The sequence below is a fragment of the Pavona decussata genome, unplaced genomic scaffold (genome assembly GCF_977016875.1).
Source record: "Pavona decussata unplaced genomic scaffold, jaPavDecu1.1 SCAFFOLD_602, whole genome shotgun sequence".
In the NCBI taxonomy this organism is placed as follows: Eukaryota; Metazoa; Cnidaria; class Anthozoa; order Scleractinia; family Agariciidae; genus Pavona; species Pavona decussata.
In genome coordinates this window covers 5,848,800-5,866,064 of record NW_028145860.1, presented here as the reverse complement: position 1 = coordinate 5,866,064, position 17,265 = coordinate 5,848,800, and the positions used below count along the sequence as shown (strand labels likewise).

Sequence of the window (17,265 nt, the reverse complement as noted above, 5' to 3'; positions counted from 1 at the left end):
GCGAAAGAAAAACACACAATGCAAGCAATCAAATTATTTATATTGGCCGTCACTTGGCGGATCCTGTTGGTTAATTAAGTGTAAGTTCTGGGGGTAAACGAATTTGGCATCGGGAGAGAAGGGAGATTAAACGAATCCAAACTGAATTAACCTCAATTTCAACACAACTCTTACTTTAACACGGCGTGCTAAGAAGATGGTTGACACAAGCTTAGCTCCGACTCAAGCAAGAGACGAAAGATAACAGGTCTCCATTGATTTCCCATTGTGCAATAACTAAAAGTAACTTCAGTTACTGTAGACGGAAAGAACTGTTTCGAGCTTAAAGAAAAAACTCGCCGCCAAGATTGCTCCACTGAAGCTAGTGACAAATCAAAACGTTTAAAATAAAGCAGTGGTTTTATTCTTTCATTATGCAGAATTTAATAGTTTAACTTAATTAGTTTTGTAAAATGAAAGGAAAGAAAAAAAATACGTATTAAAATAACATGTAAAGGAAATGGCTCCAATCAGTCTAAGCTATCCTTACAGAATACTGAACGCTGAACAGAACATGAAGTAAGCTATTTCTTTAGTTGTTTATACCATTCCGCGTCTAACACTTTGTACGCCATGTGGTGAATCCTTTTGTTTTCGATTTCTTTCAAATGAGAAATGTCTGCAGGGCAATATTGGTTGTTCTGGAAACAACTCGGCACCAAAACGCAAAACAACATACCGAGCAATTTAGATGTAGTTTTAAACGTTTCAATCACAGCATCACATCTTGGCGGAACTAATACGGTTCTAACCTATAAATCGGTGTAAGAAACTTACGTGTGCATATTCAGGAGCCAATGAACGGTGTTTCTATTTCCGGTGTTGCTGTTTGTTTGTGCGGCCGTATAGGGTAGTTTTCTAGGATTGGAAATCGCAAGAAAGTGTGGCTATTCAAATGATAGTTAATGGAATTTATTGCACAGTACTTTTTAATTGATACTGTTGAGTTTTGAACTTGCATTTATTGTTGGGTCTCAAGAACGTTTTCTCTTTTTTCCGTCCGCCTACACCAGTAAAAGACTAACTATCAAAACACAACTCCCACTTAGCAAATTAAACCAAGATTAGAAAGGTGTCTGGCAAATTATCACATAAATTAAATAACAGCGTAGGAAATAATCTGTTTTGAAGACGACAAACAGCTTTGAGCAATTAGGAAATGAGTCATGCGTGGTTTATCCTTTCCTCTATTTCATCTCGATTTGCATTGAAAAAGAACGCAATATCGTTTCACTGGGCAAATTCGGGTAAAAAAACTCTGCCTTCAAACAATAGTTCAATACAAAATAGATGTAACAGGAAGATTGCGGCACCTTCCAAATTTAATTTAGTATTGTGGATTCGGTGGTGTAATGATTCGAACAAAGCATCTGCGCATGCGTAATAGTCAGGTTCATAAATCATTCAGACAAAACTTTGACGGTAGAGGGAATTCGGACACCTGTGAAAAGTACCGGCGCACAACAAAGTTCAGCCTACACCTACATTTCACACCGTAAATTAAAGTCTTTTCTATTGTGTCTGTTCCATGCACGGGACATCTGTTAATTGTTTCGCCACTTGGACGTGTTTCATCTTTTTTCCAACGCCTTTATGTAATTCTTTTCAAACCCTTTCTTCTATTTTCCAATTTTCTTTCTCGGCGCCAGAAAAAAAGGACGACCATAAACATTAGCTCATGGGGGAATATTGACATCTTACTGATTTAGGTGTAAGTTGTAAGTTCTTTGAATGTTTGTTTCTTTAAGTCTTATTGTTCAAAAACCGAGATATTTTATTTATGTACATTATAAGGTTTCGATAATAAAGCGTTACTTTAAAAGGCCTCACAATAAGAAAAGGAGACTAAAACGAGCTTTGAAGATTTTCCTTTGAATGTATTCTGTGTAGCGCGTACCTTAGTAAGGAATGAAACCAATTGTCTTGGCAAAAGAGTTCAGTACTAACGATACAAAGAAATCTCTTTGATTAACTGAAATTGTTTACCTGATGGCTTTCGACGCTAGCTCACAAGAAGTGGTGGACTGAAACACTTTCTGTAGTGCTCTAGAAATTCAGCCCCGTGCCGCGTGTTTACAAAACGGAAGAAAAATTCTTACTTCCAAAAGCCTTTTCGCTGACTTTCTCCCTACGGAGAACACAATGCAAAACATCACAAAAAAATCAAAAATATAAAACAGTGGAACCTCGATTTAGCGAACCGCTATATAACGAAATCCTCGGTATAACGAACGATATTCTCCAGCCCGGCGTGTTGAAATGTATGGAACAGGACCTCGATATAGTGAACCCTCTATATAACGAACTAATTTCCCTAGTCCCTGGTCCCTGATTCGTTAAATCGAGGTTTCAACGAATCACCAAATTTCCAATCAGTAAAGCGAAAGTTATCAGCGCATTGTTTATGTCTGAGCTTGCAGTTAAAGTTCTTATATCATATTTCAAAATTTCAATCTGCCAGGCTTACCAATTCACGTTTGAAAATCCTTATAAAGCGTCATTTGAACCCGACCGTTGGATCTTGTATTTACTGACTGCTGATGATAAACTATTTGTCATCTAAGCTCCTGAAAGACATCAAGTACCGCTGAATGTGTTTTCCTTCGTATAACACGTTTTTCCTCTGTCTTACACATATCAGTTGATTACAGGTAGGAAACTGCCGAACCATTCATTTTGTAAAACATTAGGGCAAATCTTTCTTGCTATCAATCATGTAAACAATAAGAATCCTTTTCACAAGGGAGGGTTGCTCGTATAACCTTCAGTGCATGCGTAATTTTTTTCAGTCCATTTTTGTTTTTCTGATTTGAATGAACGTTAACAATCAAGTCATTCAATTTTTATCTCTGTACTGCTACCAGCAACTAAAAAACAGGCGGTTTTTTACAAACTTGATTAAAAAACTCAATCATAAGTGAATTCTAATCTATTTTTGTAGTGAATTGTTATTATGTACTTCCATTGTAAAACAATATTGCGTAAAAGATAACAACTATGTCTAAAAGGAAAGAATAGCGGAAACGAAACTTCCAAGTCATTGTTCTAATACTGTTCACCTGGTGCGAATTTATGTTACCCGTTAAAAAAACAATCAACCACAATGAAACAACGTACAATGTACAGCGAAAATGGAGCGAAATGATGTATGCAGGCAGACATAAAATAAGTTAAATTCACTTAGTGATGCGCCAATATGTTCATTTCAGCGGGCCAGGCACTAATCAATCCAGGGAAATATAACAGTTGTTACCACATCGTTAAAGTTTAAATAAAAAAATGAAAGTATTGAGTAATGACTTTAACTTGTGAGAGAAATATTAAGTTTATTTTTCACTTGATCTGTTTATGGCTCGATAAACGACACATTGGAACGTGGCAACAACGGACAACTTCTTAGGGTGTAATTTACTATCGCAGATGACCGTTTTCAGGGCCGGTGGGGGAGGGGTGTGGAGCTTAACTCACTTATGACAGTGCTCATGCATTACAATACGAAATCAGTCAGTCATCTTTAAAATTATTTTCATAGAATCAGCCGCGCTGTACGAGTTATCAGTTATCTGTTCCAGCCAATCAAAGTGTGGGAAGAGTTGATAAAGAGGGAAACAACGGCTCATTTTTCTAATGTTCTTATCTTAGCTTAGCTTATCGTTTCTTAGCTTACCTATTTGGTGCCAGAGCTTTCGTGCGAGCAGCGCGCCTTACAAACACTCAAGCACCCTACCCCTACTCAGTAGGTTGTGGAGCACCCTTACTTCCTAATGCCATTGCTCGACACAAATAAAACACCCTATAGGGAAAGCAAGTAAACCATTTAAGGAAAGTCGTGCTGACAAAAGTGGTTATTTCACTTCCTTATAACAAGCTCTACGGACACGAAAATTTTTAAGCCTCTGAAATTAATGATACTGGATGAAATTACCCTAAAATAAAACAAAATCGCACAGTCATATGGTTTAGATGCAAAAAATGAAGCTATATGTTTAAAATGTTCTAGATATTTTTTTTACGGGAAGTAATTATCCTTTAAAATTTGTGTCCTGCTTATATCGGCTATCAAAAGAAACTTCAATGAGGTGATTTGTGCGTGGCCGTTTATGCCGTACTGGTAGAGGCAGGGTGTATTTTCTTAGCCGGTGAGGCTATTTGTTTATGTATAAAGTTACGGTTTTTGGACGGTTGGTACTAAAATAGAATATAGATTTCCACCATTGTAGTCTAACAGGTATGTCCGCTAAATAGTCCGAAAAACAGGTAAGGAAATTTTCCGTTGAGTTTTGTTTGTTTGTTTTTTCATGGGAAAAGATTCAGAGTTTAAGATGCCGTGTAAGGTAAAGCGCGAACTATTCAGTTCAACCTTCCCCCGAGAGAGCGACTTAGCCGCTGCCAGGTTTTTTCGGTTACTTTGTCCGTACCCTTTACCATCGCCGGGAGAACTGAGAGACTGCAAGTTTGCTCTGAGCACGAAACGTCTCTCTTAACCCTTTTACCCTCAATACTGACCAACATATAAATTCTCCTTACAATATCACTACTTGATTAAACAAACAGGTCGTGGGAATAGAGGAAATGATCACCAAGATGAAATATTTTCATATTTAATTAAAGGGTACGGTGAGACGACAATTTCTCCCAGCATTTGGTCGTTGTCTTCCTGTAGATTCGACTTTTAGTCTGAAATGGGGCAAGGGTATCGAGTTCAGGCACCACACTCCTACTAAAAATTGGTACCTATTGACAACACCCTGCCCTTTCGTGTGTCTACATTGTGGATTGGTCTTGGATTTAATAGATACACTTGAAAGAACTCGGGAAGGCATTGTAATGGCTTGGAATGTTTGTGTAACAGAAAAAAATAGGGTCTTTCAGATTTAACTACGAGTACGAGATTGAATAGGACGGAATACGACTTTCAAACTCTAGTTTGTGTGCGAATGATGCATTAATCAGTAAATGACATAGGCATACTCTAGTTTGTGTGGTTTAGATAACCGCTTAGTGTCAGACGAATCTTGTTTCTAGGGTCTCCTTATCTGCTGTTAAATAATGGGAAGGAGCGATGAGGATGCGACCAGGAGCCATAATCCCTGATTATGGCTCCTGGATGGGACTCATAGTGACTTGAAATTCATACACGTACCCTGATCTGACAACTACGACGATGATGATGATAATGATGAAGTTATGATGAGGTTATGTTCACATGTTACCGGATTCATTTGGGAGCCCACGAGCCTTCGTTCACACTGCACCTGCTTTACTGCTTAGTATCAAACACCGTGTAGCAGCACTGAACTGCGGGCATTTCCCGAGGTGATTTTTAGTCGAAGGTCTAATACGTGTTCAGAAATAAATCCTAATCCCTTTGCACGGTCCTTTTACCCCCTAGCACAGTTCAAAGATAAATGAATTGCATGATCTGTTGTTTTTATCCGCCTCAAAAATAATCCCAACCAAGAAAAATACGGGACAAAATAAAAAGGTAACCCATATCCCGTGGACTATCCCGCGTGAATTTCCCGCCACAATGCAGTGCTCTCGATCCAGGCCTCCTCTACTTTTCTCAGTGAAAAAATGTGTTCTGTTGCCTGACACTTCTTGCATTCAAGATGGCAGATCACTGGGTAGCAAAAGTTTTTCCTCCCAAATTTCAGTTCGGAAGTGTAGAGGAGATGCTAATAAGTCCAGTGGTAGACGACAGAGAAAAAGAAAACACCAATCTTCTTGAGGAGGTGTACAGGAAAGTTTATTATGAGCAAGAAAAAGCAACAGATGAAGAATTGAATTCAAGACGAAGTACTAGTCTCGATAAAAGGCAGGCTGCTTCCAGGGTCAGACGTGAAAGAGAAGAAAAACATGAGAGTAAACCGCAGAAGAAGGACGAAGATGAATGCATATGGAATCAAAGTGAATTGAAAATGTTACGAAAGTTTCTACAAAAGGCGAAAATGCAAAATCTTAGACTCGCCGCGATGTTACAATCGGCACAAAATGAGATCAGTATTTGGAAAGAAAAGTATGAAGTTGTGGCCGAATCAGACGCTCATGTGAAAAATAGACTGCTTATTTTGAAAAAGAAATATGAACGTTTGAAAGTGAATTACAGAGCGTTGAAAGATGATGTGAGAAGTTATCATGCAAACTTGAAAGTTACCAGAGGAGATTTGGAAGAACTTAAAACTGAGAAGAAAGAAATGGAGAAAACTTTAAGCCAAACTAAATCAGACCTGAATAGAGAAAAACTCGACAACGAGCAACTTCAGTCAAGGTTGGACCGAAAGGAAAGGGAATTTGAGGAAAATTTGAAAAACTGTGAATACTTCTTAGAGCAACAACATCAAATTGAAAAAGCAAAATTACAGAAAGAAATTGATAGACTGAGCAAAGAGTATGAAAGAGAAAAAGAAGATAATAATTTAAATAAGAAAGCTCTTGAGCACCTAAGGAGCCATTTTGCTAACTTACAAATGCATCAGGACAACACTGGGGGATCTAAAGTGATAGAGCAAGTGCTGAGTGTTATAGACATTGACTATCTGCCAAAATAAATGTCTTGAGTTAATTTATTTTCATGAAGGGCTCATTAAAGAAGGCGGGGAGCAGGAGTGAGAAGCAAGGACTTTCAACATTCTAAATTATCAGCAGGCTCATGTTTACGGGTGCCTTGCTGGTTCTTTCTCAAGCATCTATAAAAAACACACACCAAAAAGTAAAATATAAATAATAATAATAATAATCACTATATTGAAAGAGAGATAAAGTAGTGATCATTATTAAGATTCTTTATTTTTGCCCAGTTTAATGCAAAAGTACTGAGCTCTGTCAAATTCTCGGGAGGCTGGCCTGTTACTGCTTGCAATCTTCAATTTCATATTTTATTTAGCATTCATTCTGAACATTGAAAATGCTTACTGGAGTAAGAAATGTCTGCTCTCTCCTCTCACTACCCCCCTGCATTTTTACTCTGTCAGTGCAGGAATTAGTGGGGGTTGGGAAGGAGCATCATCCAGATAGAGGGCAGACAAAAATTTATAAATTTAATTACACAAGCAGTGAAATGGGAATTTTTATTGTTTTTCAGTCACCTTTTCTCTGCGAAGGAATGCTTGCACTTACACTATCGAGAAATGTTTGTACTTTAGCTGACCAAAACTATTTTCAATAACATTAATTTTGTTGGTATTCTATTTAATAATAAATGATTGCAAATTTTTTGAATTCTTTAACTAGTGCACTACATTGAATAGTTTGAATAGGTTATAGCTCATGTATGATGAACTTTGTTTGAAAGTTATCTGTATCATTAAAATTATTATTACAGAAAATCCAAGCTTGCCCAACAGCAGTGAAACCTATGACCTTCTGACCAATAGTTTTGTATGCTTAAGGAACAGCCTTGTGGGATTGACATAGCTGGGCCATTAAACTTGGTTTACATGCTTTGCTTTTCGCCTGATTTGCCCAGCTGAACCTATCCCTGATTGATGGCAACAAAACTGCATTTATGTTAAAAAAAAAAGAAGTTAATTTAAAAATGATTTGGATGGTCCTAATTATAATAATAGCCATTTATTCACAAATCCAAGTGAAAAGGGGGTCTAATTTTTTCTTGTGATCACATTTTTTTTTACAGCAATTTAGGTGCTGTAAATTCATTTTGCATCTCAGGAGGAAAACAAAACTACAAGATTGATCTTATCTCATCTGAAGTTGGACTCCAGTAATCTTCTTTCCGGGGAGATAGTTTATGTTTCGTTAAAAGCAAAATAAAATATTGGGAATTATAAAATACTTCACTTCACTTCACTTTATTTTTTTTTGCCACTTTTCTTACTTACATCAATTGAATCTACAGTTACTTATTTAGTAGCAGGATGATCTCAGCAAGCTTGTAAGAGCTTTTCAGGGGAGATCACCCTTGGTTCTATTTGTTTTGTGGTAATTTATACAATAAAGGTGGCCATCTTAGGGATAAGGATAACATTTACACCCGCCCCCTTGGCCGCCATTGTCAAGAATTCAAGCAGATTTCTATGTATCAAATATAGCTAAAAAGATAAATTTCTCTTCCTATCTTTCCTTTCTTCCTCTCATTTCCATTTTTTCTTTGTTTTCATCGTGGACAATAGTTGCCCATATTTGGTGGCTTAGCAACACAGTAACAAAGACATGCCATTTGCAAGCGCGCTCTGCAGATGAGCAATCAGTGTTTTGAAAGACGTGGAAACTCCATTCAGAGTATTTTCTCTTTCGTGAAAAGCTGCATTGGGGTTTAAGAAGGCTTACTACGTGGTTGTTATGAAGTATGAAAAGGGGCACAAAAATTTCAACATCGAATCGAGTCCTTCGATTGAACACCAGCCAATATCGCCGGGAGTACAAAAGCGGGGCTGTTTATCATGGCGAACTTGAAGGATCTAAAAAGAGTGGTAAAGGGATTTTTAAGTGGCCTAATGGGGCTTGTTATGATGGAGAATATGTTGACAATACAAGGCATGGTTACGGCAAGCAGTACTGGGCAGACGGCTCTATATATGATGGGGCTTTTGTGCGCGACTTGCGTCATGGTGTTGGAACTCTCACCTGGCCGGATGGAGAGGTGAGCCACCATGTCGCTAAAACAAAAGATGCGATCTGTTTTAATATTATAAAAATGATTTGATTTTGCCTTAACACTCGGTAGTTTTTCTTGCAACTTGGCTCGCAGTTTTGTTGCGACACGAGTTGTATGAAAATTTAACATATTTTTGTCAGAGAATAAGCTTATGCAAGATAAGCTTAATTTTTGTAGTAAATTATTTACATTTGACTTAGAATCGCTTTCAACATTTTGGTTGAGAATATAGGCTTATATTTTTTGGAGTTGTTATAAAGCCACGTAAACGAAGGTGCGATATCGGCGCACAATTTCCGGAAAATTGCTTTTATTTGTGAGCAACTGCAAGACATCCTTTGTTAGTTATAAACAAATGACTTGACTTTTACAGACGGTAGTCTGTGAAGTAGATCAGACATAAATCAACATCAAAACCACAACAAATTGTATTAGGTATACACTGAGTTTGATAGATTTGCAATCTAAATATCATCTTATAATTTGCAAAGAGGCAAGCCCATCACAACAGACGAGACGAAATACGAAAACTACTGTCTCATAACTGTTTACATTTGTAGAACATGCACAGAATCCTATAAGAAATAGGTTCAGGTGTATAATAATTTATTATTAAAAAAAAGAAAGAAATTGGATCACACAGTCGGATCAGCAGCGGCAGGCTTCTCAATGCCGATTCAAGTGCATCGACACCACTAGCTTCTATAATTTATTCCGTTGGAGGTTCCAGTAGTGCATAAAATTAATAATTAATTAATATTTATTATTGTTCTTGCGACAAAGCTGGTCTTGCTCCCAAAATTTTTCCTCGCAAAGCGAGGTTAATAAATTTGTCGGGCCGAGCCGGCCCGAGCGGAGCTAAGCCGCGCGAATTCGAGGGAAAAATATATTTATATATATATATGTGTATATGTTTATATCTTTGAAGGTGTCCGCACAATGACGTCAGACTGTCTGGCGTCGTCTGGAGCAAAATTTGCATACATCGAAAAAAATATGTGTGCATGATCAAATTTCAACTGCAATGTTTATCAATATTCACTGGATACAGAACTATCTCTCCAGAATCTTTTCCCTTTCTTTTAGAAATCTTTTTTGTGAAAGATTGCATTAAAGAAATTACACGTTTTGTGGCCGCGGTAAATAATTTTCCGTGCGAAATAAATTCATCGAACACGGCAGCGCTGCACGCCCGTTGTACATTACGTCGCGTCACAAATAGATTTTCAACCGCTAACCTACGAAAACACCATGCTCATCAAAAAAAAAATCTGATGTGCCTTTTAATCTCCTCGTTTGATGCTACAATACGAGTAAAGAGGGCTTTCCACCCAGCCCCAGCTTCGCGAGGTTTTGCGAGTCACGTATTTCTAGTAAAATATACAATGTAGCTACATGAAACTATTGGCTTTTAATATAATGCCACAATCGGTGGAGAGGGAACCTGGATGTATTGAGAAAGCAGCGACAGTAATTTTACAAAATTGATATGTAGTTTGTCTGTAATTTTATGCATAAATTTACTGTTGGTAATAAAAGTAAATACAGTCAAACCTTCCGTAAGCGACCACCCAAAACGTCAAGCCTAGGTGGTCGCTTACAGGAGGTGGTCACTTACGAGAGGCCAGACTAAGTTTTGAACCATTAACACAAGGTGACTCCAGAGATTTAGTAGCCACAAAAAACTTTCCAAAATTACTTTGCCAAAGAATTTCAGTATTCAAGTTGATGGTTTGCCTGTGATGCATTACCTTACATGACTAATATGGGAAATGGGACAAGTCTATTTCAGGAAGCCCAGTACCCTGATTGTGACATAATTTCATGTCTCCTGTACTACCCAAGAGTGCCATGATGTCATATTATATTACAAAGGCAAATTAGGGAACTTAATATTAACGACAATGCTGCAAATTGTCTAACTTCCGACCAGGGATAGATGTGAGGACGTTTGTGACAAGTGGTCGCTTACAGGAGGTTAAAAACAAAAGAAAATTACGACTGTCACCTCTAAAAGTGGTCATGATCTGCCCTTACAAGAGGTGGTCACTTATGAGAGGTTCCAACTATAGTGATTTGACTGGGAAAATTTTGGTATTTTGGAAAGGTGGTCCTTCAAGAGAGGTGGTTGTTTACGAGAGGTGGTCGCAAGGGGGGTTTTGACTGTATATACAGCCATCAGTTGTCACTGGAGAGCTACTAGGAAATGGAAAAAAGTTACTTAAGTTATGTACTGTGAGTATGGACTGTCATCCCATCCTGGGGGCAGGGATAAGTGATACAGCTGTAGTGAGAGATTAAAAAGTTTTAAAACTGTTTTGTTCACTTTAGAGTTACAGTGGAGATTTTTACCGTGACAGAAAGCATGGCAAAGGAGTTTATAGCTGGCCAGATGGTACAAAATTTGAGGGCCACTTTGAAAATGACAAGAAAGAAGGGTTTGGAACATTCACCTTCCCTAGTGGAAGTAAATTTGAGGTGTGTGATACATAAAGGTAGCTTACTTTAGTTTGTAAACACACTTGAAAATCGCTTAACCCTTTCCCGTCCGAGGGAAATGGCGAATTTTTCTAAATCGCTAACTATGAACTGGGATACCACATGTGATATACCATTTAAAAGGTATTTTCTGGAGTGTGCTATAAATCACACCAACAGAGATGGAGGAGGTCACATATGAGAGTGAGAAAAGTCCAAAACGAAAGAAGAAAAACATTGAAAATTTTTCTTATTCGTTGTACATACTGGGTATCCCCCTAAACTATAGCTTAATGTACAGCTCTCAGTGCATTGCTTGTTGTAAGATATCAACTGAACCCTTAACGTACAAAGGAAAAAAAATCCAAAAGTTTGAGGGGTGGTTAATCAAGTCTCATATAGGAGGGGGGCATGATTTTATGCCTTCAATTAATAGATCTTTCAAAGATCTTTTGGTTGTGCAAATTTCACACAAATTGACCAAATACTGAGCTCATAATTGCGTCTTGTGCCATATGGCACTCTTGGTCGGGAAAGGGTTAAGTCTGTTTCACACCAATGTGCAGTTCCAGAAAATATCCAGTACTCCCTCCACAGAAAGTTTTTGTTTTACATCCCCCTCCCCCCAGGAAATTCCAGTTAAGCTTCATATTTTGCTTCTAAAATTTTGGCTTTTAAGACACCCCTCCACCTAGGAAATTCTGATGACCTTCCATGGGGTGGGTATGGAACTACACAATGACATAAGGCCAATGTCATGTCAATGTCATGTTTGACTGAAATAAATTCTCGCTATTATGGACGGTAACTGGCAATCCAGATGGTGTCCGCAGTAAAGGACCGTATTCTGAATTCCAAAAAGTTGCCGTAAACTGATGCTATGACACTCATAGACAACAAAGACAGCAGAAGTTTGAGATATTCGCAAGTAAATTACATCACAATCTGAGTACAACAGGTAATTTCTGATATGTAAAAGGAGAGGGTGTAGATGGGTGGTGCTCATGATCCCAGGGGGGGTACTCCAGATTTCAAGTGACAGGGATGATCAAAGAATTTTTTGGGGGTGGCTTGATTTGAGTAGGGTTTTTTTAGGTATTCAAAGCAATCTGAAGATTCGTGGTAGTGCCCACGTATCCCGGCGGTGTAGTTCTGCGAATAAAGTACAACCAAACTTGTTTTGCACCTGTTTGTTTGGTCCAGGGATTTTTTGGGGTTTTGTTGGAAGCCCTAGGGATTTTTTGGGGTTTTGATTTTTGCCCCCATTCGACCATCCCCGTCACTTGAAATCTGGAGTATTCCCCTGGGCTCATAATACCACAGGAGTCCACTTCAATGATACCTTGCAGGGTTTAACCTGTTGTACTTGTTTGTTTGTACAGGGTGTGTATAGGAGAGATGAGAGGGATGGCCCTGGGGTGTTGACATACTCTAACAATGAGCAAGATGTTGGTCTGTGGTGCGGTGAACGTCTCATCAAACTCTGCTCAGTCATTGATAGTGCGTTCCTCTTCCAGCACTACTCAAATTACAATGTGAATGCTGGAGACAATTTATCAGGCAAAGTGAAGCGAGCTAACACTGCTAAGGAGAGTGTCCGGAATTCAACTCCTTCCTTACAAGACTTTGAGGGAATTGACAACGGTAAACTGTTATCTCAGATTCCAAATTCCTTTTCATACTCAGACATTATAGAAGGTGTTCGTGGCAACAAGGGTCCCAAAGGACCTGTTGAGCAGGCTTCAGAGGAACTTTTAAGAGCATCAGCTGCAGGAGACTGTATTAAAGTGAGGAGTTTGATTGAAAGTGGCAATGTTCATGTTGATGTTGCTGACAAAACTGGATATACTGCACTGCTAGCTGCTTCAGTAAGTAAAGATGTTTTGGAATTATAATTATTTTTGTACTATTTGTTGCAAATGAATGGCTTAGCAGGAGAAGGGCATGCAAGTCATGAACTGGCCTTTGACTCCAAACTTCTCCAAATTTGCTCCTAATTTGAAATACAGACAGGTAACATCACATCAGATTTTAGTTCTGTATTTATTTTGTGATCTAAAGGCTTGAATTTGGCAAATTAGGTTATGGTGTTTGTCAACAACTCAAGATGCTTGGGTGATTACTTTTGTTTGGCTTTAACAAAAGAAGAAAAGAAATCGTTCATCCTTTGCTTGAGTTGGTTGAGTATTTACACTCTCCCTTTAACTGATTCATGTGCTTTACCACTTGTTGTTTGTGTTCTGAAGGTAAATTGCCACCGAGATGTCATCAACTGCTTGCTGGACAATGGAGCCAATGTGAACAAGTTAAATGATGAGGGATTGTCAGTTCTGGGTGCTTGTCATGTCCTGTTCTATACCAAGCACACTTGGAAAGATAACATTGCAGAAAACATACCTGATGAAAACCTATTCAACTGTATACAGGAAGATCTCCAAAAAGGAACTTACATCCATAGGAATTACCGTCAAAATGTTGTGGTTGAGGGTACTGGGTTTGAAACAAACACTGAATCTGGAGAAGCCGAGGTAAATTCTGAAGATGAATGTGTCGAGAACTGCGTTCAGAATGGGAGCAATCCAGTTGAAAACAATGATCAAAGGACATACAGAATTATTGAATTTACCGCAAGAACATTTGGAGATAAGGATGCAAAGAGTGATGAATTGGAAAACAATTTAAACAACTGCATGAAAAATAAATTAGATGTAAATAAAAATGGTTTTATAAATGGTATTACTGACCAAGGAACAAAAATAACTATTGATGGTGCTGTTGATAATCATATGGAGTCAGATATGCTGACACCAATCAATGGTGCATCGATTGGTGATAAAACTGGCAAACTAAGTGCAATGGATCCATCCCTGTTCAGCATAATGAGTGCAGTAAGCAGCACAAGACTGCCGTCAGAATCAGCTGATGATATGCGCAGTGAAAACAGCATGGAACAAAGCAAGCAAGTGTTACTAGCTGTTCAGAGGTAAGCAAAATGCTAATAATTACTTTCTTTTGAAACTTTCATGCTATTCTGTTTTATTGTTTCAAACTAGAAAAACCATTGACAGTGTAAAAAGGTTTGAGATCAGGGAGTAAAGAATGGCACTCAGCCAGGGGGTGGGGGAGGGGTATTGCATATAGTGAGTCATATGGAGAGGCTCCACCTGAAAGGGGTGCTTTGTTAACTTTAAAGTTTGCAAAAGGAAGGGGGGGGGAAATTTCAAATTGTAGTATTTTTTATTGATTGTGAACCAAATGGGTTAGAGGAACTGAGCAAACATTCCTGGCAGTAATAATTTATTGCAAGGCAAAGATTGATGTGAATTACAGTGTAAGTCCTATCATACCAGTAATGTAGGGGATATACTTTTGGCTTTTAGTTGCACAGTTGTACCCTTTTGCTGTAAGGAAAGATTGGAGCGTCTTCTCCCCTCACTAAGCTCAGTTAAAATCCAAAAAGTTCCTGTACTGAGCCTGCATAATGTTTTTCATTTCATTTCAGGCGTCCTCATCTTGAAGCAACGGTCCGTCTTTTGCTAAGAAGAGGTGCAGACCCGAATGCTTCATCTCTTCCAATGCCAGTCCTTTTCTTTGCTGTGAAAGCTGCTGATACTGCTGCTGTGGAAATTTTACTTCAGAAAGGAGCTGAAACTTCAGCCAAGTTATCAAAGGAAGTAAGAGACAACTCTAACAAATTATCTTTGTTACACACTAGTGTTATAGCTTGGAACCTAATTTCTTCAAGTTTCTTTTCTTACCTACTCATTTTTTCTGTTGATGTTGTGTGTGTGTAGTACATGATAATTTCACTCCTGTCCTCCAGACAGGGATGTAATGAAGTATCCTTGTAAACACAAGAGGGACTTTCAGTAGACATTAATTAACTTAGAAGAAATGACTTCATTCCTGCATGAAATGAGGTATACATGAAAAACAAAACAAAATAAATCGGCCAAGATTATGCTGACTATAACACTTCATTTTCATGAAAACGCATTCATTTTGTTATCACATTCTTTTGTATTTTATTTATTAGCAATCAGGGATTGCACCTCTTCATATTGCCGTAGCTTTGCCTGATGAAACAGGAGTTGAGATCACAGAGCTGCTTCTGAAATCTGGAGCTGATCCTAACATAAGAGACAGTGCATTTGATTCCGAGGATAATGGGAGAACACCAGCCCATATAGCTTGTTCAAGAGAGGATAATGACAAAGTATGACTGTTCAATCTCTAAATTGGAATAGCTTTATTACTGATCGCTTGTTAGGGAACACCTAGCCTGCGAATACAGACATATTTCTGGCTCTTGCTGAGAAGCGAGAGCTGGAAATACGTCAGCATTCGGAAGCAAGGGAACACCACATACAGCGGAACCTCTCCTTACGGACACCTCTTTAATATGGACACCTCTCTATTACAGACAGTTTACTTGGTCCCTGAGAGACCGAAATCCATATAAAGCCCACCTCTCTAAAACGGACGCCTTTATAATGCGGACACTTATCCCTGTCCCCTTGGTGTCCGTAATAAAGAGGTTCGACTGTATAAGGGAAATCAAATGGTACACCTCTTCTTCTCCAAGGGGACACCTCATGTAAAACCTTATGCAAAGGAACACCCTGTGTAAGCGGAAACCTCATCTTAGGGTACATTTCTGCTGCGTCAGCACTTCTTAGTTAGAGGATACCTATCCTAGGGGGACTCGCTATGTGAGATGTCACATTAAGTGTGTGAGAGGGGGCAGCTCATGTAAAGCGACCTTGAGTAAAGGGACTGTTGGGTGAGGGCACACCTTAGTTAAGAGAACCCCTCCTGTAAGTGGATACCTAGATGCTAAGGGAACACCTGTTGTCATGTAAAGGGACAGTTCCTCAGGGTTTTCAACTGTTTTGTAAAGTAGCGGACATAATTCTGAAAGCACTGGACGTGAATGTTTTCTTGGAGCCGTAAGGCGCGTCGCGAGCGCCGAAGGCACAAGCACCTAGGGCGGTTTCGGGGCATGCTCCCCCTGGAAATTTTTAAAATAGAATACTCAGAAACGCCATTTCCAGCGTTTCTGGAACGAAATAGTCACTTCAATTCCGTTTAAATGAAGAGAGGAAACCAATAAAATATCCTGCCGCTCAATAAGCAAAGAAAAAAGAGTTATATGGCCGTTTTGAAGAATGTAATTGATTATTCTGTTATCCTCTAGTCAGTATGTTTCATGGAATGCCTTAGTAAGAAAAATATATAATACAGTAGTAAAAAAAATTGCTAATATTGATCTCAAAGTACCGGACGTGGAATGGCAAACGACCGGACGAAACGTTCGGCCTCCGGCCTCAAATGAAAACCCTGAGTTCCTGTATGAGGCACTTGATACTTCCTGTAAGAGGACACCTGCAGTAATTGGGAATCTCTTGTTTACTTAGTAACGCAATGACAGTTGGTATGGGGAGACAGGTAAAGTAAGGGAACACCTCTCAGGATGGAACATGTATTTGTAATGGGCCAGCTATTGTTTCCCAGCACCTATGTCTTAAATTTTCACATAAAAAGGGTTGATTTATTTGCAGGTAGCATGTGCTGTGGTGCGCCTTTTATTGGAGTATGGAGCCAATCCTGATCTGTTATGTGAAGGACACTCTGCTCTCTCCTTGGCAATCTGCAGTGGAAATGATCTGGTGAGACATCACTCAGTGATATTGATAAATAAATTGACTTTGCTTAACAAGGATGGCACTCAGTAGTCTAACAACTAACAAACCTGTGGTCCTCGGATTTTGAGGAAAGGGGAAAACAGGACTAGGCAGGACAAAAACCTCTCGGAACAAGGACAAGAACCAACTGGGAATCAAACTTGGGTCACATTGGTGGGAGACAAGTGCTCTGACGCCATTTTGTCATCCCTGCTCCCTTAACAAGCTTAACAAGTTTTCAATTCATGCAAACAAAAAAGTTCCAAGTGTTTAAAGAGTGTTGTGTACATTTGAATGGCCAGTCACTTTAGTATTTCATCCACAGAATAAAAGGTTAGAATTACCTTGTGTAACATAATAAACATCACCACAGGAAAGCACTGCTCATCAGCTCTCATTTGAATAGTCACACTTTGGGATTTCATCCACAGACTCAAAAGTGAGAAC

General features: G+C 38.8%; 2 protein-coding genes across 4 annotated transcripts in view; both read left to right on the top strand.

Moving 5' to 3' along the window:
• LOC146449652 (ankyrin repeat and MYND domain-containing protein 1-like) overlaps positions 1–17,265 on the top strand; it is a 33,389-nt gene that overhangs the window by 10,634 nt on the left and 5,490 nt on the right. For all 3 annotated transcript variants that reach the window (XM_085101719.1, XM_085101717.1, XM_085101718.1), the window contains exons 2-8: positions 8,172–8,641; positions 10,988–11,134; positions 12,517–13,002; positions 13,381–14,117; positions 14,637–14,808; positions 15,171–15,350; positions 16,696–16,803. In XM_085101719.1, the coding sequence (XP_084957845.1) occupies positions 8,348–8,641; positions 10,988–11,134; positions 12,517–13,002; positions 13,381–14,117; positions 14,637–14,808; positions 15,171–15,350; positions 16,696–16,803 (2,124 nt within the window). In that variant the 5' untranslated portion in view covers positions 8,172–8,347. The remainder of the gene's footprint in view (positions 1–8,171; positions 8,642–10,987; positions 11,135–12,516; positions 13,003–13,380; positions 14,118–14,636; positions 14,809–15,170; positions 15,351–16,695; positions 16,804–17,265) is intronic.
• Positions 5,598–7,367, top strand: LOC146449653 (uncharacterized). Its single transcript, XM_085101466.1, has one exon. It carries the CDS (start codon positions 5,652–5,654, stop codon positions 6,588–6,590), a length of 939 nt encoding a protein of 312 aa, XP_084957592.1. The 5' UTR covers positions 5,598–5,651; the 3' UTR covers positions 6,591–7,367.

What these genes read in the sequence shown, in the direction of transcription:
- LOC146449653 (XM_085101466.1), top strand. Translation starts at nt 5,652, where the DNA reads ATGGCAGATCACTGGGTAGCAAAAGTTTTTCCTCCCAAATTTCAGTTC.